Consider the following 24180-nt stretch of genomic DNA (forward strand, 5'->3'; position numbering starts at 1 on the left):
CAATAAAACATCCACGTATGCAGAAGATTTCTCTCAGAACAGGGGAGGGGGAGGTTCTAAGCTTCACCTCTGTTGATCCCCATTTTCTCACCTGATGACCCCCCTGCGACTGTGCCTGTCTTAGGTTGTTCCTCCCTTGAGGAATCTTACCCGTCTCTGGCTAACCAGTCATCTTCCGGGGCCATACAGGGAAATGTGAAGTTGGTAAGTGAGAGGGAAGCCTTATTGTTTGAAATGGTTAGCTTTTTATTTCTTTGCATATTTATGCCCTGTAGCTTCTATGCCCAGCATTTGTCTTGAGGTATCTTTACCACTTGGAAGAATTATGATACTCAGTAAATTCGACATGTGGCACGAATTCTATTTAAGGGTTGTAATTAGGTAGGAAGAAGAAAAGCTATAGAAGTAGCAGGTGGAAGAAAACCTGGGAAGATTGATTATTTCTTTGACATATCTTCTTGTAGAGTAACTTCAGCATGGATAGGTTTTAAACTACTAATTAAATTGTGCGCACACATTAACATAATAGGAGTACAGTTACATAACCAAAGCATATCTGTAATTACCAGCCATCTCCAGTGAAACCAAGAAAACCAGTTAGGCACCTTAGGCATTTGTGAAAACTTATCTATGATATGGTGGATATTGTCCAACTGAACTTGAACAGTCTGAGAGAAATCAGATAAATTAAAACAACCCATTCCTGGGGACTGTTCACATCCCATATGTTCTTTTAACAGTAAATAGTCTGTGGTTGTAAGATTTTGGAGTGCTACAATTTGCACTTCTCCTAATTCTTGGTTGAGTTTCTTAATTAATTTTTAAAGTTAAGAGTATTTCTAAAATTTTGGAGAGGGTGTTCCACAGTTCGTTTTAAAATTCATATGAATAAATAAAGAGTAACTTGAAAATCCTCAAAGAGAGTAATGATTCAACAAGATTAGCTTTACCTAGTGTGTGGAACTTTTTTTAAATGGAATATTTTTTAGTTAAAGTTTCATTGATATACAACCTTATGAAGGTTTTACATGAACGACATTGTAGTTTCCACATGCACTCATATTATCAAGTCCTGATGGCCCCATTGCAGTCACTATCAGTGTAGTAAGATGCTATAGAGTCATTACTTGTCTTCTCCATGTATGTGAAGACCTACTTTAAAGTACAATTATTAGAACAGTGTAGTGCCAGCCATAAGGAGGCAGATCAGTAGAACAGAATCAAGAGTACAGAAGAAGAACCAATATATATGATAACTTAGGGTATAATACCAAAGGAAATATGTGTCACTGAGAAAGATATTGAGTAACTTTGTAGCATCAGGAAATAAGTTGGATTCTTATCTAACTTCTGACAACAAAATAAATTCCAGATGTACCAAAGGTTTAAACTAAAATGGAAAATCCTTAAAATAATGGGAAAATAATCTCTGCATGGGTATAATACTGTGGAAGCTACCCAAACATCCATCCAAGTAAAATAGATAAACACTTGTGGTATATTTGTACATGTCAAGAATGTATACTGTATGTATAGTATGGCAATGAAAATAAATGAACTATAGCTCTACACAACATTCTTGGGTATCAGAAACATAATGATGAGTTTAAGAAATAAGACACTAAACAATACTCTAAGAATCATAGAATGCCCATGCATGTGGGCAAAATGAACTATATTTTTAGGGATGCATACAAATATTATAAAATTGTAGAGAAGCAAAAGGAAATGATTATTACAAAAATCAGGATGGTGTTTAAGTCTGAGGTGATGGTGGTACTATGAAGGTAGAACTTTACAGGGTGAAGTTTTGATTAGTGACTATATGAATGTTTGTTTGATAGTTATTTATTAAACTATTCACACAGGTTTATGAACTTTTCTATATGATTGTTATGTTGTGCCATAAAAGAAGAAAAATTATAAACAGGATGTAGTTTGATGTCTAGTATTTAGCACTATGGCTTAGGCAAATTTTATTTTGAGGGTATTTATATTTTCTAGTCTCACTTCCTAGATTCCTCTAGATCCATAATTCCTAATAGTTGGAGGAATCTCTCTCTTTTCTCAAGGAATTATACAGTCCCCTTTATAGGGAATGCTACAATATCAGCAATTAAATTATATTAGAGAAACATATGGAAAGTGATATGACTGAGCGGCTGCTATCAAAATGCCATTCCACTGGTGTATAGGGTAATCCAAACTTTACCTCTCTTTCACTCTGGTTGTTACTTCTAGTTATATAAAGCTGATCTCTAATTCTGGGCTCACAGGATTGAATTTATTAACTGCTGAATGGGGAAGGAATTTACCTTTCAAGGTTGTTGGTGAAAAAGAATAAGGTAACAAATGAGGGCTACTATGGATTTTAATGAAATAAGACAAATAACCGCATGAATGATTGCTTTAGTACCAGATAATGATGTTCTTTCATTGCATAAATTTAAGGGAAAATGGTTTTTAAAAATGGGTTTAATGCATTTGTCTATTATTTCATCTCATTGTTTGATATTTTTCTTTCCAACAATGAATCCTGACCTTTCTCCCTTATATATCCCAGGACATTTGTTTACTCGTTTCTCACTAGAGGGAGGTCTTTTCCAGTTGCACTCATTTTCAGCAGCTTTTTCTTCTGTCTGGGAAATGGACTCCTCCAAAGCTACTATCTGATTTACTGTGCTGAATACCCTGCTGAGTGGTACACAGACATACGGTTTAGCCTGGGTAAGTAAATCTGACCGCTTCCCTCCCACACGCTAGTTAACACCCCTTCCCATGGTTTAAATCACTATCACCGCTTCCGTGCCCTGTTGCAGTAACCGCCTAATGATTGCATGCTCCCTTTCTCTCACTGCTACCCAAGTCTTGTCTCCATGTAGCAGCCTGAGATATCTTCAGAGAACTTGACGTCATTCCCCTTTTCAAAATCCTGCAATGCCTTTCCATTACTTTCAGGACAAAATACAAATTCCTTACCACTACCTACACCTACGAAACCCAGACATTCTTGATCCTGCCTGATTTCCTGGCCTCATTTCTTGCTTCCATCCATCTCATTTACTGTGCTGTAGTCTCAATGGCCTTTTTGCTGAGACTGAGATGCTCAAATTTGTCCTGCCCCAAAGCTTTTGCACAGATTAATCCCTCTGCCTAAACGCTCTGCCCTTTATATTCATGGAACTTGGTCCCTCATTTTATTTAGGTCTCTGTTAATTTGCAGGTCCTCAGGGAGATTTTTCCTGACCACCCTATCAAACATAGTAGAAAGCACTGATTGCTAAATTGTTTTTATTATTTGCCAGAGGAATTAATGTCCAGGAAGATTCAACTGTCGATACATTATTTTGGCTCAAAGCAAAAATGTGAGATTACCCTTAATTCCTCTCTTTACACCATACGTCACATTCTGTGCATGAGCTTAGTGCAGCAACTCCAGCTCTCACACAGGGACCGGCTGGGCTCACTCCCCTCAGCTGCACTGACATCAGGCTAGGCGCAGCCACGGTGGCCTCTTGCCTGGACTGCCACAGTGACCTTCGAACTGCACTTCCTACCTCTGGGCCTGCCCTTCCGTAACCCCTTCTCCACACAGCAGTCAGAGCGAACATTTGAAAACACAAATGGCCAGAAGATTAGTAGTGCAAATGCTGATACATGCACACAATGACATATTCTGGAGCCACAAAAAAACAAACAAATCAAACAAAATAAAAACAAGGAAGATCTCTGTGTGCTCATGTGGAGACATCCCTAGAACATGTGGTTAATAAAAATAAAGTATGAACGGTGTATATGGTATGTTAGTACTTTTTATGTAAAGATGGGATAGAAAGAAAACTGTGTGAGTGTTCAATGGGAAAAGAAACTACTAGATTGATAAAAAGGAAACTAATAAAAAAATGTTTACCTCTAGGGTTTGGGGTAAAGAGAATGAGATGGTGGGCAGAACTTTTCTTTCAATATAGTTTTGTCCTTGAAATTGTGGAACTTCATAACTTAGTTTTAAAAAAATGTAAATGGAGAAAGGTCCTGAAATTGAGAACAAACAAATAAATATATCTGTGTACTAAACTGATAACATAGAACCACACAGGAAAATGATGTATGCTGGTTTACAGGAAATACAGAGAATAAAGAAATTAGTTAAATGCCACCATGAGGAAGTATGCTAGTCTTATCTGGAAAGGGAGGCATTTTAAGGGACAACTGTCTGGTCTTCTCAAGAAGCCAGTGTCCTGGAAAAAAAAAAAAAGGTAGGGATCTGGGCTAGATTAAAATGGCCTGAAAAGACATAATGACCAGATGTCAGGTGTAGTCCTATATTGGACTTGGGTTTGCACAAACCAGCCATAGGAGGCATTTCAAGGATGTCTGAGAAAATTGGATTATGACCTTGATATTACATAAGATGAAAACCTGGAAGGATATGCACTAAGGTGCTTAATGGTAGTGGTCTCTGGGTGGTAGGAATAAAGTGTCTTGGTTTTCTTATTTTTGCTAATTAGTGTTTAGTCTTCCATGTAACATATGGAACAGAATAGTGAACATGAATCAGACCATATTTCTCCCCTGCTTAAAAATCTGCCAATGGCTTCCTCTTACTCTTAAAGTCTAACTCACCAAGGCCTATAATGCTTGATGTATTTTTTGATTATCATTCTGTCCGCATCTCCTCACTTTCCCCTCTATCTTAAAGCTTTAAGTGCACTAGCCTTCCTTCTGTTTCTTAGACAAACTAAACCCATTCTAGCCTCAGGGCCTTTGCACCTGCTAATCCTCCTACCAGACTGCACACCCTCAGATCTTTGCAGTCTCATTATTCAAACCACAGGACAAATGCCAAATCTTCAGAAAAGCTTTTCCTACCCATTTCATCTAAGGCAGAAACCCCTCTTCCACACCTCAATTCACTCTTTATCTCATTATCCTACTTTGATTTTCTGCTTTACAGTGATTTAAAAAATTTTAATTATTTGAATTCTTTTCTGTGTTTTTTCACTAAAATGTAAACTGCATGAATACAGGCACCTTGCCTGTTTTTCTCACTACTGTATCCCTGGTGTTTTAGGACAGTGCTTGGTACATAGCAAGCTCTCAATAAATATCAGTTGAATGAATGAATGAATGAACAAATGAATGAGTCCCATACCGTCCTCTGAGATAGGTTCTACTATAATTTACATTTTATAAGTAAGAAAACAGAGTCTGAGAGAGTGTGAGTGACTTGCCCAAGGACACATAGACATCTGGTCCAAGGTTTTTGCTTTGTCCACTGCTGTGCATGCTGTCTCCCTTCCCCCCATTCCCTCCCACCTTCTGCCCCTGCCACTGGTGTCCCACCCCAGTTTCCCTTTCTTCCAGGCCATACATCTTTTTAGTAGGCAAGATTGAAAAATCGTTGTTTCATATCATAGCATATGAGGTGACATAGATCAATGAAACAGAGTAGAGAGGCCAGAAATAAACCCATGCTTATGGGGTCAATTAATCCATGACAAAGGAGGCAAGAATATACAATGGGGGAAAGACAGTCTCTTCAATAAATGGTGTTGGGAAAAATAGACAGCTATGTGCAAAAGAATGAAACTGGATCACCGTTTTACACCATATACAAAAATAAATTCAAAACGGATTAAAGACCTAAATATAAGATCTGAAACCATAATACTACTGGAAGAAAACATAGGCAGTAAACTCTTGAGCATCAGCATTTACAATTTCTTTCTGGATACATCTCCCCAGGTAAGAGAAATAAAGCAACAATAAACAAATGGGACTACATCCAGCTAAAAAGCTTCTGCACAGCAAAGGAAATAATCAACAAAATAAAAAAGGCAACCTACAATATGGGAGAATATATTTGCCAATGATATATCTGATAAGGGGCTAATATCCAAAATATACAAAGAACTCATTCAATTCAACACTAATAATAATAATAATAATAATAATAATAATAATAACCCAATTAAAAATGTGCAGCAGACCTGAATATACATTTTACCGAAGAAGACATACAGATGGCCAACAGGATCTGACTTTTTAAATTCAGCTCTTCTTGATTTTTGCCTCATGTATTTTCATCAGGACAAATCACACACTGTTGAGGGGTGAAGTCTGGCATCTGTGTGAAAGAGTGAATGTTTCTGGGCTGTAATGGAGCCCATCGTGATGCAAGACTTAGCATCTCTGGTCCCGGTTCTCCTCACCTTAGACCAGGGCCCTTTGTGTGCCAGACGGTGGGGAAGAAGAGCACGTGTGTATGTGAACTGGCTGTGGTAGAAACCAGTTTGCTAGGTGCCAGGCTCTCCAATCTAGCGAACATTACTTTAATGAGAATGGATGTGTCAATCAGGAATTCTCTTACCAGTGAGTCACAGAAAACCAGCTCAGTGGCTTCAATAATTAAGGGCTTATGTTTCTTACATAACAAGAATGTCCAAAGGTAGGTGGCTTCTGCATTCTTTCAGTTGATTACTGATGCCATCAAGATCCCAGGAATTTTCTGGGCTATCTGTGCACTGTTTTTAATATATTAAAAACACACCTCTGGTCCTCCTGATAATCACTTCATAATTGCAGGTAAGTTGCTATAGCTCAAGGCAATACATCTGGCAATAAAGGAGGAGTGAGGCAGTAGAGGCACTGGTCCCGCTTGTTCTTTTATCAAAAAACCACAAGATCTCCAAGGAAGCCACCAGAAGACTTCCCTTTACATCCTCTTGGCCCAAGCAGATCACACAACCACTTCCCAGCCTTCCAGACTCTATAGTGGGGAATGGCAAAGGAGAATGGGTTGAAATCAGCCCTTCTGATTCCTGTTGAGTTGGCCAACTGTTGAGTTTGATTATTTGTTAGTGAGCCAAAAGTTTGCAATTCATTCATTAATGTATTTTCTTATTTATTTAAGTGGTGGGCAATGGTCTTGCCTCCCTTTCTCTCCTCTTCTACCTGCATCCATCACGTGACACTGCACCTTCAGTCTTTGGGTCTATGAAACAGCACAGCCCCTCCTCCCAAATTCAGGACCATGGCCAAGGAAACCCCCCTTTGTTTGCCGTATCTTAGTACCATTCTTCGACTTCAATGTTAAATGCTCTTCCCTTCATTTTTAGAAAAAAATGTAGCTTGTGAGAAAAACATCAAAATCAGGATACATGTTTAACTTTTTCCCTCTCTTTTCTTTGCCAAGGTCTCTTCTTATTTCTTTTGGGAATGGGAATTAACATTCATAGTGACTACATATTGCGCCAGCTCAGGAAGCCTGGAGAAATCATCTATAGGATTCCACAAGGTAATGTCTCCCCTGCCCTGCAGATTCCCTTGGGAGCCTGTCCCAGGAGTTATGCTGTGAGTAACAAATGGAGAGGGACAGTGAAGGCAGGAATGACACAATATATCCTGATTTGTCCCTGACTTCTCTTCCACATCCCATTCCACCCCACAACACATTTGCATTTCTGATCTGAATCCAGAGGTTTAAGAAAGGTGCAAGAGCCCTCAGGAAGGTGCAAGACCACAACCCTGAAGGTGGAGGGGGGCAGGTCGGGGTGGGGGTGTGTGAGGCTTGGCATAGAGTGCAAATAGCCTTCCATGTAGTTGCAGTAGGTAGGATTATCATGTGCTTTATTAGGGTTCTCCGGAGAAACAGAACCAATAGGACATAGACACAGATGGTATAGATATAGATACATAGAGAGATTTATTATTACAAATTGGCTCATATGATTATGGAAGCTGAGCAGTCCCAGGATCTGCCCTCTGCAAACTGGGGACCCAGGAGAACAGGTGGTATGAGTCCCAGTCTGAGTGCAGGGGAAGACCAATGTTCCGGTTCAAAGACAGGCAAGCAGAGAGAGTAAATTCTCCCTTCCTCCCCCTTTCTCTTCTCTGTGAACTTTTAGTGGGTTGGCAAAGGCACAACCCAACTGGGGAGGTCAATATACTTTGCTTAGTCTATTGATTCAAATGTTAATCCCTTTCAGAAACACCCTCACAGACACACTCAGAAATAATGTTTAACCAAATATCTGGGCATCCCATGGCCCAGTCAAGCTGAAGCTAAAAATTAGCCATCACGAATATACAGAGTACTAATTCTAGGTCAGCAAATAAAGCTAAATTATGCATGACCAACAGATTTGTCCTCTCTAATTGATCTAGACTTACCTAGTGAGTAGTTGGGGTAGCACATGGACATTTCTTGCCATTTGTATATTCTTAATGATGCAGAGAACCCTTGATTCATCAGAAATTAGGATGGGAAGTCTTACAAGTGGATTTTTCAGAGATAAGGGTGCAGAATATTTGAAATTCTATCTGTTCCCAAGAAACCAGAATGAAAGGTTGACATATATCAGCAAGTGGGAGTGAAGCAGTCCAAGAAATCCTTCAATATTTTAGGTGGATATTTGTGTAGGTTAATGGTTCCCACCCTTTTTGATGTAAAAAGAATCTTCTGTTTACATCAAAATAATTTCCTGAATTATAATATGGTGTTAGCACATATTAATATCCATAGATGAAGAAAAAAATGAATTTAAATGTTGCTGACAACCTAAGAGTATCTATATCAAACAAGAATAATACCAAAGGTTGAGATACACAATTTGTTATGTTTCTAGGCCCTTTGCAATTAGTCAGTGGTTCCCCCCAGGTCTGGAACCAATGATGCAATTTCATCCTTAAGGAAGATAACTTTAAGGAGCTTCAGTTTTTAAAATCTTCAGTCACTAACTAGACAAATAAAGAATAGCAGAGAAAGCTCTTAAAAGCTAGATTGCCAAGGTTAGTTTCCAACTACTAACTTATGCTGGGAAATGATTTAAAAATAAAATACTCTTTATATGAGTATGGAAAGACAAAGTTGTTCTGGGTGAAGCTTTCCCAGTTTAGCGCGGGGCAGAAAGGGGAGGAGATATATTTGCCACTATTAGAAATGTGTTTATTTCTAGATATAGTTTTGAGATCAGAAATACAAGGCTGGAAAGAACACTAACCTTTAAAATCAGTAGAAGCAAACCTTACCAGCCTCCAGGAGGGCAAAAAACCCTGCAGCTGCCTCTCCATACTTTAAACTTGGACAGAGTGTATGCTTCGCAGAGGTGGGAGGGCAGATGTCAAAGGAGAATCGAATTATGTCTTGCATCATTCAGGTCATTATTTTCACATGGTATGTTGTTCTCATTTGTGTACCTGTGAATGTGAAATATGCTAATCAACAAATGGGTGTCCAGGAAGGTAGTAAGAAGGGGAGAAGTGGCCTGGAAATGTTACTTAGTAAAGCAAAACAAAAACCAGACCTGCACCTTGTCCTTGTCCTGCCCAGAGTGGTCCAGTGGCTGTTAGAGATTTGGATGAAGCCCACCAACCAGCTGGTGCCCCTTCTCACTTCCCAGGGTGTTCTACGGGCAACAGGCTGCGGTTGCTTTGTTCTCTTCTCGCTAAGAGGGTCCACCAGAGAGTGGTGGCTGTAAGGGAATCTCCAGTGCCACATTTGTTCTAGCTGCCCTTATGTATTTTGGAACAAAGCAGAGGGGTTTTAATGTTGCAATGATCCGGTTCTGACGATTGACCTTTGAATTCTTCTATATGCAGGTGGCTTGTTTACGTACGTTTCTGGAGCCAATTTCCTCGGTGAGATCATTGAATGGATCGGCTATGCCTTGGCCTCGTGGTCCCTCCCAGCACTGACATTTGCATTTTTTTCACTTTGTTTCCTTGGGCTTCGAGCTTTTCACCACCATAGGTAAACTTTTCAACCAAGGTGGCAGCATCCATGTAGCTTTCTTCTCCAAACAGGTTTTTAGCACACTGAGTCAGATCTAGAAAACTCAGACATTGATTTGTATAAGATAAGGTTAATGCAATAATCCAGACTGGTAAATTCTGACCTTTTGGACTTTCTGAAGTTGGAATTTGGTTGGATGACAGTAGCAGTGACACTTGTTTCCCCCCGTGAACAAAAATTAATTTTGTAGGCAGAGTGGGAAGCTGCCCCACCACCTTGTTGAGGAAGGCTTCCTGAGAAGTGCCTTGTGTCCACATGAGTTAGTAGCCCCAGGCTCTGTGCCCTCCTAGCAGGCTCACCTGGCGGTGGCTACCAGTTGGCAGTGGGCTATAGGTAAGAGTCAGGAGGTACAAGAAGTAGCTCCTATTTCTGTGCTGCAATTTAACTCACTTCTGCCACATTTCTCAAAATGTGTTCTGTGGGAATCACTTTCCAGACCTGCACAGGAAATTTGGAGGTGCACCCAGGACAGAAAAGCCCCAGGAAAGCAATAGCCCCAGGCCTAGCACAGCTGCTATTTTTATTTTTCATTCTAGGTTTGGCGTTAAGAGTTTGGGTAACTACTGAGCCCTCAAAACCCCAGGGTTATTTCCTGGAATGTGTGTGATACCATGGCTCACTGTGGTCCTCTCCTCCTGTCCTACCCCTGCCCTCCATAAATCGCAGCGAGGTCGTTGCTGGCTTCCTGGAGAGGCAGGGTAGGCCACTGCTTGCGTGGTGCAGTCCCAGGTCTGTGCTCTCCCCGGGAGCGCCAGCTGCTGCAGGGCTGGAGAGCCTCTCCTCTGCGGGTCTGGCCTAAAGCTTTACTCACTCCCACCTCCCCCTCGGCCCTTGCACCTGGGGTGCGGTGGGGACAGAAGAGTTAACTAAAGGTATCACTGGAAGGGGAGGGTAACTACTAGGCTTTAAACCTGAATTTCAGATCTTTTCTCAAAAATGGCTTTTGTGGCTATAGGAAAGAGGGTCTGAGATTACTGGAGACAGACATAGGAAGGGGGCATCCCAAGGGAGAATGGACTTTGGAACCAGGACCAGGGGAACCCCTTCATCTCTTGCAAAGGTGTTTTAGTCTGGCTAATGACCAATGTTGTAGTTTTGAAGATTAAGCTAAGAATGAGTTCTTTTCCTCAGTGGAATTTATGCAGAGACCTGTCGGAAATGAATGAAACAACAACTGTACTCATGTCCTCTTCCTGCCACCTCCTAGACTTGGTGGGGACAGAGGGTGGCAGAGGGTCTCCAGCCTTAGGAGAGTCAGCATAACAGTTCTCCCCACTGGAGGCAGGGTATAAGGTCCACCAGAGGAGAGAGGGAGGGAGCTGGGGAAAGGACACCAGCCAGCACCTGGAAGGGCCCTGAGAAGCGTGGCCTCAGCTGGCCTTGGCTAGGGGAGGCACAGCAGCTCCACCAGAGGCCCCCCAGCTGCTGCAGCGACAAAATCCAGACTGTGGCCCCGTCCTGTCCTGTCAAACTGCTTCCATGCGCATGGCGGAGGCTGACCTGGCCTTGCGAGGGGCCGCTCAGCAGACCGCTCTCTCATAGCCCTGGAAACCAGCTGCCTCTGGTACCATGTTATTACTGTTTGTCCTCCAGGTCAAACTAAGGTATTTTAAAAGAGCGTATCCTCTGGATTTTAACTCGAGAGCTACCAGCTTCAGTTAGTTAGGAGGACAGCCTGGGACTTCAGGAGAAAGTCTCTTAACAAGATGTATTAATTGCCCAGGCTGCTGAAACAGTCGCCACAAACCAATGTTTCTTCTCTCCCAGCTCTCGGGTCTGAAATCAAGGTGCTGGCAGGGGCACCCTCTCTCTGACGGCTGCGGGGAGAATCTTTCCTTGCCTCTTCCAAGCCTCTGGTGGTGGCCAGCAATCGTTGGTGCTCCATGGCTTATAGCCGCAGCCCTCCAGTCTCTGCCTGTCTTCACACAGCCCTCCGCTCTGGTTCCCTCTTCTCCCCTCTGCACAAGGACCGCAGTCATTCTGGATTAGAGGCCCACCCTGCTCCAGTAGGACCTCATCTTAACTTAATAAATTACATCTGCCATAACCCTATTTCCAAAATAAGGTCACATTCTCAGGTACTGGGGTTTAGGACTTCAAGCATATGTTTTTGGGGGACACAGTTCAAGCCATAATACAATGTAACATTTCCTTGGCATTCCCAGGCCTCAGGACTATTTTCCTGGCAACATTACCAGTTCTCTAGGGTTAACTTTGCCTATGATATTTGAGGTCTCTGGTTCCCTGTATTTTTCAGTTGAATCCACTGAATACTTCTTTTTGGCTATTACATTTTTTTATTGTGGTAAGATATATATAACATAAAAGTTACCATTATAATCATTTTAAGTGTACAATTCAGTGGCATTAGGTACATTAATAATTTTGTGCATCCACCACCACTGTCCTATGGCTATTACTTTTTATTTCCCAACCCAAGAAGCTTCAGCATTTATAAGAAATAGGATGCAGGAGCGAGTAAGCAGATGGACAGATGGCCATTGGAAGAGTCAGGCCCTGAAGAACTGTAGGTTGATTTGTAGCAAGGATTTCAGATACAGCAAACCTCAACTATTGACCACTGCTTGATTGTATTTATAAAAACTGTTTCTTTGTTGTCTTTTAGGTTCTACCTCAAGGTGTTTGAGGACTACCCCAAATCTCGGAAAACCCTCATTCCATTCATTTTTTAAAAAACCAAATTAAAAAGGAACACGGCTCCCATAATACTGTTGAAAACCATAGGGCTGTTGAACCTGCAACTTTCAGAGTTTCACTGGGTGTGTAATAATAGGTGTCTTGTGTTCTGATAGTGGGCCTAGGGTTTCCACGAGGTGCCCGTTTCGTGTCTGCATGGACTCTCCCCGAGTCCCTCCTAATCTCTTCCTGAAACTCCAACAAGGCCCTTTTCCACACAGAGATACCTGCTTCTTAGCTCTTCCTCCCAGAAAGTGCAGAACTTACCTACATTTTTTTCCCTTTGGGTGATCTAAGGACATGTGGCTTTATACCTGCACACTATATCAACACCTATACAAATTGTAAGATATTTAAATTCAAAGCTGCATGGACCTAGAGCCAATCTACTCTGAAATGAAAACCCAGTCACATTTTCCTTTTCCTTACTTAATTATGAAAGGTATGAAATGATTCAGTAGACTTTTGATAAAGGAGTCCTTTCTTCGTATTGCTGAAGATGCAATGATGCATTGACTCCATGTCAGATTTGTGAGTCGTCTCAGTGCCTCTGTCTTCCTGAAGATTTCATAATCCCCGCTAGAGATATTGTAGCCTGACCCAGAAGACTGGTGCGGGCTTTATTGAAGGCCAGGTTTTAACTACGCCAGCAAAAGAAGATGTGATTCTGGTTGGCTACTGGGAAAGTAAAAAGTGTTTTACAATAGACATTACCTACCCTCGTATTCTTAGATGCTGGTGGCAATATCCAAATACTGCGAGAGTGTCAAGTAAGGGAAATGACTGAGTAAGATCATAATATGCTCTTGCCTTGACAAGATGTCTGTAATGACAGTGAAGCACATCAGAAGCACACAGCAACTCTTCTGGAATTCATCACAGTCCTCAGGATCTGATCAAGAAGGATCTCCCAGGGGTTACTTGAACATCAGTCTTCAAAGATCCTGAAAACTGCAAAGGCTAAAAACTGCAACTGGAGGGATACCATCTGGGCAAGCAGATTTTGTTTGGCTCAGACAGTATTTCACACATAATATGACTTTCTTTTTTTTACATTCAAAGTCTCTGAAATTTAAAAACAAGGTTTCTACATTCTAGTTTCCTGTAAAAAATTGGAGGATCTGAGCCCATGGAGCCTGCTAAGAACTGGGACTGGTCAGCTAGTATATATTAGAATGTACAGCTGCTGTTGGGGGAGTCATCCTAGAATGGGTGCTGAGACATGGGCTCTCTAAGGAGAGGGGTGAATACTCATCATCAGAATGTGTGAAAATATTTGTCTCCTTGGGTTTAGGTTTGGGGCAAGTGTTGGTAATTTTTAGCAAGCCCTCTTGAGAAATGAGGACCAGTTTTATCAGATGCAATGCTAAGTACAGAAATGCACTGTATGAGACACAGCACACTCAAAAGATCTGAGAATATTGTAGATTATTGAACAATACAAATTGTAATCATATAAATGCATATTTTGCTGTTAATTAAATGTTTCTCAAATCACAGATGTTACATAATTTTGTTTAATAAAAGAGCTCCAGATTTATGAAGATTTTTATAAGATGCTGAGCTGAGTCCCTTGTTCCCAACCCCCCGCATTTTTACTGTTTTCTTTTTTTTTAAGTGTTGCTGCCTTTTATCTCCTTTCTCTTAATTTTGACAACTAGAAATTAGGGGCTCTAAGCTGAAAATAGAAGAGAAATATGACTTATTTGGCTTCTTAACCACAGCTCAGAACTCCAAGCAGGTACAGTGTTCTCAGTGCTCTAGGGCCATAGTTTTTAACCAATTTTCTCTATTTCTAAAATATGCATGCAAATTGAAAATAAAGGTCTGAAAGTGTCTCATCCCAAACATATTTCCCTTTTCTCCTAAAACTAGACTGCAAAAAAAATATGGGTAATTTTAGGTTTCTGTTGGGTGGTTTTTGAAACATATCAGGGCTTGAACATAATCAGAGCTATAAAGGTGGCTTGGCTAACAAAATGCTGTCTTGCTCTTGCTGAAACTTTCTTGGAGGGAGTATTTTCCTACTGACCTTGTAGAAGATGTTGTAGTGTTTAGTTTATTTTCACAATTAAAGAGCTGAAGCACTAAGTCCTACCATTAAGCACAGCTAATCCCACCTCTGCATATATAGATGGAGACACTGAGACCATGCTGTTGAAATGCCTCCCAAGGTCACACAGCTGGTCAGAGCAGCCATCTTATCTTGTACCTTTAAGGATCAGAAGTCTGTTTTTCTTCCTAAGGTACAGCAGGCTTTTAAAAGAAAGACCTAGCAGAGCCTACACAGATGGGTGTGAATTTAAGGCCTAAGCACACTTATTCACTCAACAATCATTTATTATTTACAATGTGAAAAATGGTAAGGAGTGGGAGGATATTGCTGAATTAGACAGGAATCTTGCCTTTTTGGGGGCTGCCATATGTATTTCTGGAGAATTCATGCAGGAGAAAAATAGCCAGAGCTTAAATGATGTGCCAGAGTGTAGATACCAACCAATTGTCATGTCCATTGTGTGGAATCTGTTTCCCTCACTCTGTGGGGAGAACAGGATGATGCCCTTAATCATAAACCTATTTGATCAAAGGAAGGTGTAGTAGAGATGGCATTTGTGTTCAGTCTGGGAAGGGTTTTGAGTCACAAACCCCCTGTCCCCAACACTTCTTTTCCTAAGTAGCAAATTTGGGTCCATTGTATTGTAAAAGAAAAAAGACCTCCAATGAGAAATTTGCAATTAAATAGTGATTGAGGAAGTTTAAATCCTTTCAGGAACAGATAAATAAACCTATGATTTTATTGCCCTGTAGTTTTTAAATAGCTGCCTTGACTTCTTGAGGTAATCTCATAGCCATCTCTGCAAGAAACAAGGGGAAGGCTCTTTGGCACATGAAGGAATGGACTCATGAGGAGCCACTTCCCTTCTTGCCTGGCCTTTTGATTCTCTAATAAGCTGTGGGCTGAGGTCCAGGTATGGCAACTAAGCAGGGTAATGATAAATGAAAAGCAAAGCCCTCTAGAGAAGGCTGCTGATTGTTTTCCAGCATCAATGCTATCCTATGATAAAAGAAAGAGGCACGGTGCCAGATAGTAATGTGCGGAATTGGATGATATAATAGCTGTTGAATGGATTTAATTTCTAACGAAGAGATTTGCTTATTTTCTGATTTTCTGTATAAGTCCACTGAGCTGTGATCTTAAAAGGTAATACATTATTTGCATTTTTTCTCACTTCAATACTACCAACCACAGCTTGGCGTATGGATGAATGAAATACATTGTTGGGAAGGTTCAAATATGTACTAAACTGGGTTAATTCCTTTCATCCTAACTTCCTTGGGTTCAGAGTTTGGCTTGCTCAGTGTAGTCAGAGTCTAGGTGAAGAATATCCAATATCCTGTCCCAGATGGCTGGCTGGCCGGGAGCAGGAGGAGAGAGAGAAAGTAGAGGAAGGAGGAGCAGGCGCACGTGGCCGTGAAGTGAGGCAAAGGGCCTTGATTCTCCCTTTCCCTTGTGTCCAGGCTGCGTAAGCCTGATCCTGCCTTTGCCCTCCAGGAAAAGAAGTCCCTCGGAGAGAGAGTGAGCTCTTCTTGGACCTCGTTTCTCATAAGCAAAGTTGGGTTTCTTTAAACACAAGCCATATGGCTGTGCCTCACAATAAAAAATTTAACTGTATTTCTGTCCACTCACCTCGTAAAGATGGCTTTAAGCCTGTGCAGTGGGACACTGTGAGAAAGAGGTGAAGGACTTGTTCTGACAAGTGTGTGGCACCATCCATGTGCGGGGAGGTGAATGCGCAGAGGAGGGCACCCAGAGGACTAAGCATCCGGCTGCTTTTCTCTTGCCACGGTCTCTGTTTTTCTTTCCTCCAGGGGCCCCAAAGGGAAGAATCCTTCCTTATAGTGATGCATTCTCCCCCTGGTATTGACTAGAAAGCAAATACCATAAATTCTGCATTAATTCACTTCTTATTGTAAAATTCTTGTCATGTCCATTGTGTGGAATCTGTTTCCCTCACTCTGTGGGGAGATCAGGCTGATGCCATTATCATAAACCTATTTGATCAAAGGAAGGTGTAGTAGAGATGGAATTTGTGTTCTAAGATACTAAGATTGTGTACTAAGATATAAAGAGGTATAAATTGGAATGTATAAACAGTATTGTTAACGATGTATATTGTATAAACACCACAGCAACAACTGAAAATAGAGATATAAATAAACTAACAATAGAAAAGGAATAATAAGAAATGACTGTGTTAATCCCCAAAAAATGAAAGGAAGGCAGAAGAAATGAATAAAAAGCAGATGGGGAAAATAGAAAGCAATGAACTGGTAAATTTAAATCCAACCATACCAGTAATTACATGAAATGTAAGTGGTGTATGTATTTCAATTAAAAGGCAGAAATTTTCAGATTAGATAAAAAAACAAGATCCAACTACATGCCATACACAAGAAACCTGCCATAAATACAAATACTCAGGTTTATATCCAATAAGGACATAAAAGATGCTCAGTCAACATAATTAATCATTAGGGAAAGGCATATTAAAACCACAATGAAATATAACTTCACACCCACTAGAATGGCTATATTAAAAAAGACATGCCATAACAAGGGCTGATGAATATGCGAAGCTGTCAGAGCCCTCACTACTGGTGGGAATATAAAATGGTGCAGCATCTTTGGAAAACAGGCAATTCCTGAAAATATTCTGTATAAGGTTACCACATAACCCAGCGATTCGACTCCTATGTATCTACCTGATTTTAGTTGGGTAAAGCACCAAGTGGCCTGAAAAGACAAGTATCTTCAGGTAGGGATTAGTTTGTCCAGCTAACTCCTTGGGCAGGGCAAAGAGCTGGATGAAGGAACAGAAGAGTGACTGAGCAGTGCTTGGAGTGCCCTCTGGTGGGCACTGCCTAGATGTGCAGAAGGGATCACGAGCAACTGCGTAGGGGGATGAGAACTGCGCACTCTAACGACCAGGGAGAGAAGCCAACAAGGTAACAAGGAATAAACTCCAAGGGGGAGAGATTTGATTAACCATAAAGAAGACAGGGAACCTGTGAGTTCCCCATCACTGGAGTGTTAAGAAGAAGCTGGAAGATGACTCGGGGGAGGTCAGGTTGAACGGAAGTCAGGGTATGTACTACGTTATCCACACCCCTTCTAAGTTTGTGGCTACGTGTTAGGCATTGAAGACAAAAGTCCTGGTTGACAAGTTTTCCTGGGCCACCCTGGCCTATATCCAGTTGGGTTATGGGAATCAACCCTGTGTAGGCTCTCCCGAGGCATCAATAATTCAGTGGCATTGAGCTCTGAGACTGGATATGACTGGGCGGGAAAATGCAGCATTCAAGTTTAGCTCAATTCAAGGGAAAACTGTATTTCCTGGAGCACCAAATTCTGGACTAGAACTTCAGAATTCTGCCTAGAGAAATGGAGTTAGTACTCCAAAACACTTGCGTTCATGGAATAGTGAAGTGAAAAAGATGGATAAACTGTGACAGATGAGAAGAGACTCTAAAAAAAGAAGATGTATTAATGACTTGATTATGCAAATCACTTTATTAGATAAAGTTTATTTTTGTTTCATTCATTTTTAGGAGAAAGAACAACGTAAGAAAGCAAAATGATATTAGAGATATAATATTATTAACTTGCTAAATTATTTACCAGAAACTGCATCCATTTCAAGTGTACAATACCATGAATTTTAACAGTTATACACACCTGTAAAACTGTCACTCCAGTCAAGATACAGAATATTTCCTTATTGTCAAAAGACTCTCTATAGTCCATTCTTCCCGCCACTTCTGGTCACAGGCAACCACTGACTTGCTTTTCTTCACTCTAGGTTAGATTGCATTTTACCGAAATGGAATCATACAGTTTGTACTCTTTTGTGTGTGGATTCCACTTGGCATACCAGTGCTGAGATTCATCTGTGATTCTGTATATCAGTAATCCATTCCCTATTTTTCCCAACTAATGTTGCATTAAATTTGCCAAAGTATGTCACTTTTTCAGCACACTTTCCCATGGTGATGTATATTTGGACTCTTTCTAATTTCTGACAATTATAAAGCTTCTATAAATATTTGTGTACAGTTCTTATGTAAACATATTTCATTTCTCTTGGGTAAATATATAGGAGTAGAGTTGCTGGATTATGGTATGCATATGCTTATAAGAAACTGCCAAGCTGTTTTTCCAACGTGTTGCATCATTTTGAATTCTTGTCAACAATGTATGAAAAGTTCCAGTTCTTCATCTTTACTAGCACTTGGTATTGTCAATTTATTAAAAAACAATTCTAATAGGTATATAGTATTAATTTTTAAAATGTTTTAAATTTTCATTTCCTTTATGACTAATGTGGTAAGCATCTCATATTCTTGTTTGCCATCATGTTTCTTTATTGAAGTGTTTGAATCTATTGCATTAAAAATTTTGGGTTGTTTTCTCATTGTTCAGTTTTGAGAATTATTTATATACTTGGAAAAGAAATGCTCTGGCAAATACATGTATTGAAAATACTTTCTCCCAGAACCGACAAGATATTTTAACAAGACTGAGCCTTCCAATCCATGAATATTGCATGTCCTTCCATTTATTTGGGTCTTATTGGGTTTCTCTTATCAGTAGATTTCTGCACACAGATTCTATACATATTTTGTAGAATTTATTCCTAAGTAGTCCATTTTTGGATGTTACTGTAAGTGTCCTTGTTTTACAAATTTTGAATTGTTTTGAACTTTACCTTCTTTAATTTTAAAGAATAAGAACCTTATTTATATGAGATCTTTCTTTTCTAAGTACTTGGAGCTATCAATTTCCCTCTAAGCACTCCTTTGTCTGCACCCTACAAATTTTGACATAGACAACATTATCATTTAGTTCAAATATTTTATTTCTTTTGTTTGCTTCTTTGATCCTTGGATTACTTATAGGTGTTTTATATCATTATCAAATATTTAGAATATTTCCAGATACCTTTGTTATTGATTTCTAATTTGTTTCCAGTGTGGTAAGAGAACATACTTCGTATGGATTGAATCCTTTTACATTTATTGAACCTGTTGTTATGACCCAACATAATGTCAATATTTGTAAATTATGAAGGTGAACTTGAAAAGACTGTGTATCCTGCTATTGTTGGCTATAGTATTTTAGAAGCAGAAATTAAATAAAGATGATCAGTAGCAAATCCTCTATTTTTAACTAATTTTTCTTTGATCTAGTTATTCCATCAGTTACTGAAAGAGGAGTGTTAAAATCCCCTACTATGATTATGTAGTAGGATTATGAATTATGTTTATTTCTCTTTTAATTCTCTCAATTTTCACTTCTCAAATTTTGAGGCTCTTATGTGTATATATATATATATATATATATATATATATATATGCCTCTCTTTATCTTTGCCAACACTATTCTTTATCTGAGAGTCTGTTTTATCTGATATTACTATGTTCATTTAAGCCTTATTATGCTATGTACATGATATTTTTTTTCCATGTGTTTACTTTCAAGCTTTCTGTGTCTTTATATTTAAAATACATCTCTTGTGGACGACATTCAATCTTACCTTAAAAAAAAATCCAGTCTGATAATCTTTGGCATGTTTAATCCATTAACATTTACTGATATTATTAAATTTTGGTCTACCAATTGATTTGTTTCCTCTGTTCACTGTTCCTCTAGTAGCCCTTTTCTGCCTTCTTTTGCATGATTTATATACATTAAAAAATTCCATTTTAATGTTACATGTTCGATTTTTAGCTATACTTTTTTGTGTTATGTTTTTAGTTGGTCTTAAGGAGTATGATATATATCCTTAGCTTTTTGTAATCTTAGAATTAATCTTATTGTCACAGATATATAATCCTTGTGATTGTATAGGTCCATATATTTGTGTGCCCTCCACGGTTTTGTGGTAGTTGTATGCATTACATCTACATACATTGCAAACTCTATAAAAAATTTGTCTTTAAGTAGCGTTAGAAAGAAATTAAGGGAAGAAACAGTCTTGCATATTATATATATATAAAACTCTTTCCTGAGGTTTCCTGTGGTATCATTTTCCTTCAGCCTAAAGAACTCACTATAACATTTCTTGTAGTATAAATGTGATGGCAAGGGTACCTTTAAGTTTTCCATTATTTAAAAATATCTTTATGTCATCATTCTTAAACACATCTTTGCAGGATATAAAATTCTTTGGTTTTTTTCTGTCAGTGACTTAAAGGTGTTGTTTCACTGTATGCTGGCCTTCTTCATTTCAGGTAAGTTGTGATCATTTAAAGATAATTTAAATAGTCGTTGAATGTAATGTGTCATTATCTCAGAAATCAAGATTTCATGATTTTCTTTTTAGCTTTGATTTTCAACTGTTTGAGCATAATATGCCTAGATATGATTCTTTTCAAATTTATCCTTTGTGGGGTTCATGGAATGGCAGAATCTGTAAATTTACGTCTCTAACCAAATTTTGAAAATTTCTGGCCATTACTTCTTCAAATATTTTATCTGTCCTCTTTTCTTTCTCTTCTCCTTTAATGATGTTTACACCCATGTTAGACATTTTGAAATTGTTCCATATATCCATGGGGCTCTGTTCATTCTTCTCTAGTTGTTCAGATTGTGTTCTTTCTATTAATCTATCTTCAAGTCACTGCCTTCAGAGGAAAGCCACAAAAAGCATCAACTTAATGTATTTCATTTTTTTCCTTGCTGCAGATTTCAACTGTCTTCCAAAAATTGCCTGCTTTTTGTTCTGTCTCGAGTCTCAGGTAACTTTTTTGTATTTTGTCCAGATTTTATAGCTCTTATTTACAGCAAAATCAGGATTTTAGGTGTTCATTTCCTCATACAATAAGCAGAAATTAAGGTATTATTTTACCTTGAAGTCAGCAGATTTAACTAAATCCCTTAACATTTATACAATCATATTCACAGACAGTCCTCAATGAATTAATAATCATAGTGATTTAAAGTCTATAAAAACAAAGGCTAGAAACTGTTTAATATACCACAATTCTTCATGAAGAAGGGAACTACTACATTTACAACACTTTTCATAGATTTACTCCTAGTAAACTAGAGAGATCTTTCTCATTTTTGATACCTTGGTTTTATTATCAGTAAAAAGAAAAAAAGCTAGATTGTATTAGTGTGTCCTGAAAAATATTGTGTAGTTATATTGATGTTGCTTGCAAAAAGTTGGTGGGATTACATACATTTGGGATCTGTAGGATTAAACAAAACTGAATAGAGCTCTTTTCTGCAGTATTTTCCAAAAGCTTTCATATGCTAACATGTATTATGAGTTTCCAACAAGATGAGAAGATCAAAATTACTTATTTTTACCTTTGTTCTCAGGCTTTAATATGGCTCAGAATGCTACTGTTATGGTCCCTTGGTATCTTGCTCCTCATGGATTCTTTTTTACATTACTTTGTTTTTAGATGCTGCATTTGAATATTATTTCTCTTGATTATTGAGATTTTTGGTGGCCCTTTACATTTTGTACTGGAGCTAACACCTCATTGCCGCCCTTGCTCACTTTAGTTCCGGAGATTCACTCCAGGGAAGTACATCTCTGCATCAGCCTTCCAGAATCTTTAAAAGTTTACAGGGAGCCCTTAACTCGGTTCAGTCACATACTGGGCTACTGAAAGCACTATGGGTAGGGCATACCTACTCCATGCAGTTCTTGGATAGTTTTTCTTTATGTCCCCAGGCAATTTATATTGTTTGATAGTTCAGATTTTTCACGGAGGCAGTACACTCACTGATTACCATTTGGGTATCCCCCCAGCACTGGTTGGAGTACCCTAACCCAGAGGTAGAATTCACCAGTAGAAGTTTGCAGAGTTTGACTTTGTAGGATATCAGTGCCTAGTATGTTCTTTGGTATTAGAGAAAAACCTTGTTTTCTTGTGGGGGAGAATGCCCAGTTTGCAGTGTCACAGGGACTTCCCTAACTACAGCTATTTACCTCCATAACTCTTATTGATGCTAGAGGGGGCCAGAAAACTTCTGAGCATCACCAAGTATTACAGTATACTTGGCTTAAGTATCCACCAGAGTCCTCACCTTTTATTTCTGGGAGACCAGTGAATGGTAAGCTCAACATGAGGCCTCCAATGCAACCGATGGCCCTCACCTGGAGGCAGTCTTCATCTGCATTCTACACATGAATGTGGGAGGCAGCATCTCTGAGGTCTCTGATGGAGCAGGTATGGAAGGGGAGGTGGGGCAAGTTGGAACTGCTGTTCAGGTTTTGAGGCTTTCCACCAGCCAACCGTCCCAGTGTTGCGATCCCAGCCTCTCTTTTCAGGTGGGAGACTAGCAGCAATGAGGTCAAACCATTATTTGCTTTAGGGCTACTTTTATCAGTCCCTTTTCAGCTGACTGGGATAGTGGTTTTTTGGCTTTTGGAGCTCTCTCTGCCCAAGGTGTTTCCCATACCCTGTACCTGTTCCCAGGACTTGTCAGTTTTCCCTAGATCAGCAGTGGCTTGCAGGTCATCAAATGCCTTGTCCCATGACTGGGCTTAGCATGTATAACAGCGTCCCATACCAGGTGCTGGGAACACGCTGGGTATTTTAGCTTTCATTCCTGTGGCAAATGGAGCTAATCAAGGCCTTTAAAGATGGGGCTGTGTGTCTCATTCCCAAGTCCCTAAGAAGTTGTTGCACCTCCTTTACAGATTTCCAGGGGCCCACACACCCAGGGACACCTCCCTGATGGTACCAAGCCTCCCCGCAGGCTAAAATAATGTCTATGAGGGATATCACAGGTGGATCCTTTGGATAAAGTGAAGGTTCTTATGGCCAGGATTTTCACCTGGCCCTGGTTGGCTGGCTCACTACACACGTGTGGGTGATACATTGTTATTGACTCTCTATATAAAGAGCTCCGCCCAGTGCTCTGGGCCACACGGTGGCACGGCTGCGGAAGAGTAGAGCAGAGGCTGGAGTGATGGCAGCACCGAGGAGAGAGACTGAGACGGCTGTGGCAGGCAGGCTGAGAGGCCCAGAGGCACAGATCGGCGGGATTCTAGTGACTGACCGGCCACCGTGGGAATAAAGGTGGGTATAAACCCTTTCACCCCAAGAACCTCCCATTGTCGTTCCTTGGCCTCACTAAATCCACAGTGAACTTGCCCGGGCCTGAAACCCATTGGCAAGACAGATCCCAATCTATAACACATTACAGATAGATACCCCAGCCTACAAGGGAGTGGGCACCGTGAGGCCCCCTCCTCCCCTTTCCCTCCCTGCCATGCCCTGCAGCCGCTGCCTCAAGGCAGGGTGTGTGGTGGCCGCGCTCCTTTCTCGGCCTCCTGCCCACTGGGGAAATGCCATCGCTCCCTGTCTGCCGGCCCACCAACCTGCGTGGGTATTCTCTCTGGCCCTTCGCTGTAACCTGGCAGCTGTACCAAAACGCCCAGGGGGAGCGCAGCCGCCCCCGGGAGGTATTGACCCCCAGAGGTGCGCTTCCGGGCTGGCCGGGGTCGCGGCTGCTGTGCGTTTGCCTTCCTTCCTATTCCGGGGCAGACGGCTCCTGGGGCCCTTCCACCGCCGAGCGTCCCAGGCAGGCTGTGCCCCCTGCGCTGGGCCCTTACCCGGGCAGTTTGTAGCACCAGACAAGCTTTGCGCCCCGGCCCCGGAGGTCC

At 40.4% G+C, this 24180-nt stretch overlaps 1 protein-coding gene across 2 annotated transcripts in view; it reads left to right on the forward strand.

Moving 5' to 3' along the window:
- The window catches only part of SRD5A2 (steroid 5 alpha-reductase 2), a 53798-nt gene extending 39470 nt beyond the window's left edge, over positions 1-14328 (forward strand). For both annotated transcript variants that reach the window (XM_036903630.2, XM_036903631.2), the window contains exons 2-5: positions 2564-2727; positions 7196-7297; positions 9601-9751; positions 12420-14328. In XM_036903630.2, coding sequence (XP_036759525.1) covers positions 2564-2727; positions 7196-7297; positions 9601-9751; positions 12420-12486 — 484 coding nt within the window. In that variant the 3' untranslated portion in view covers positions 12487-14328. The remainder of the gene's footprint in view (positions 1-2563; positions 2728-7195; positions 7298-9600; positions 9752-12419) is intronic.
- The last annotated feature ends 9852 nt before the right edge of the window (positions 14329-24180 follow it).

This window comes from Manis pentadactyla, chromosome 2 (genome assembly GCF_030020395.1).
Source record: "Manis pentadactyla isolate mManPen7 chromosome 2, mManPen7.hap1, whole genome shotgun sequence".
In the NCBI taxonomy this organism is placed as follows: Eukaryota; Metazoa; Chordata; class Mammalia; order Pholidota; family Manidae; genus Manis; species Manis pentadactyla.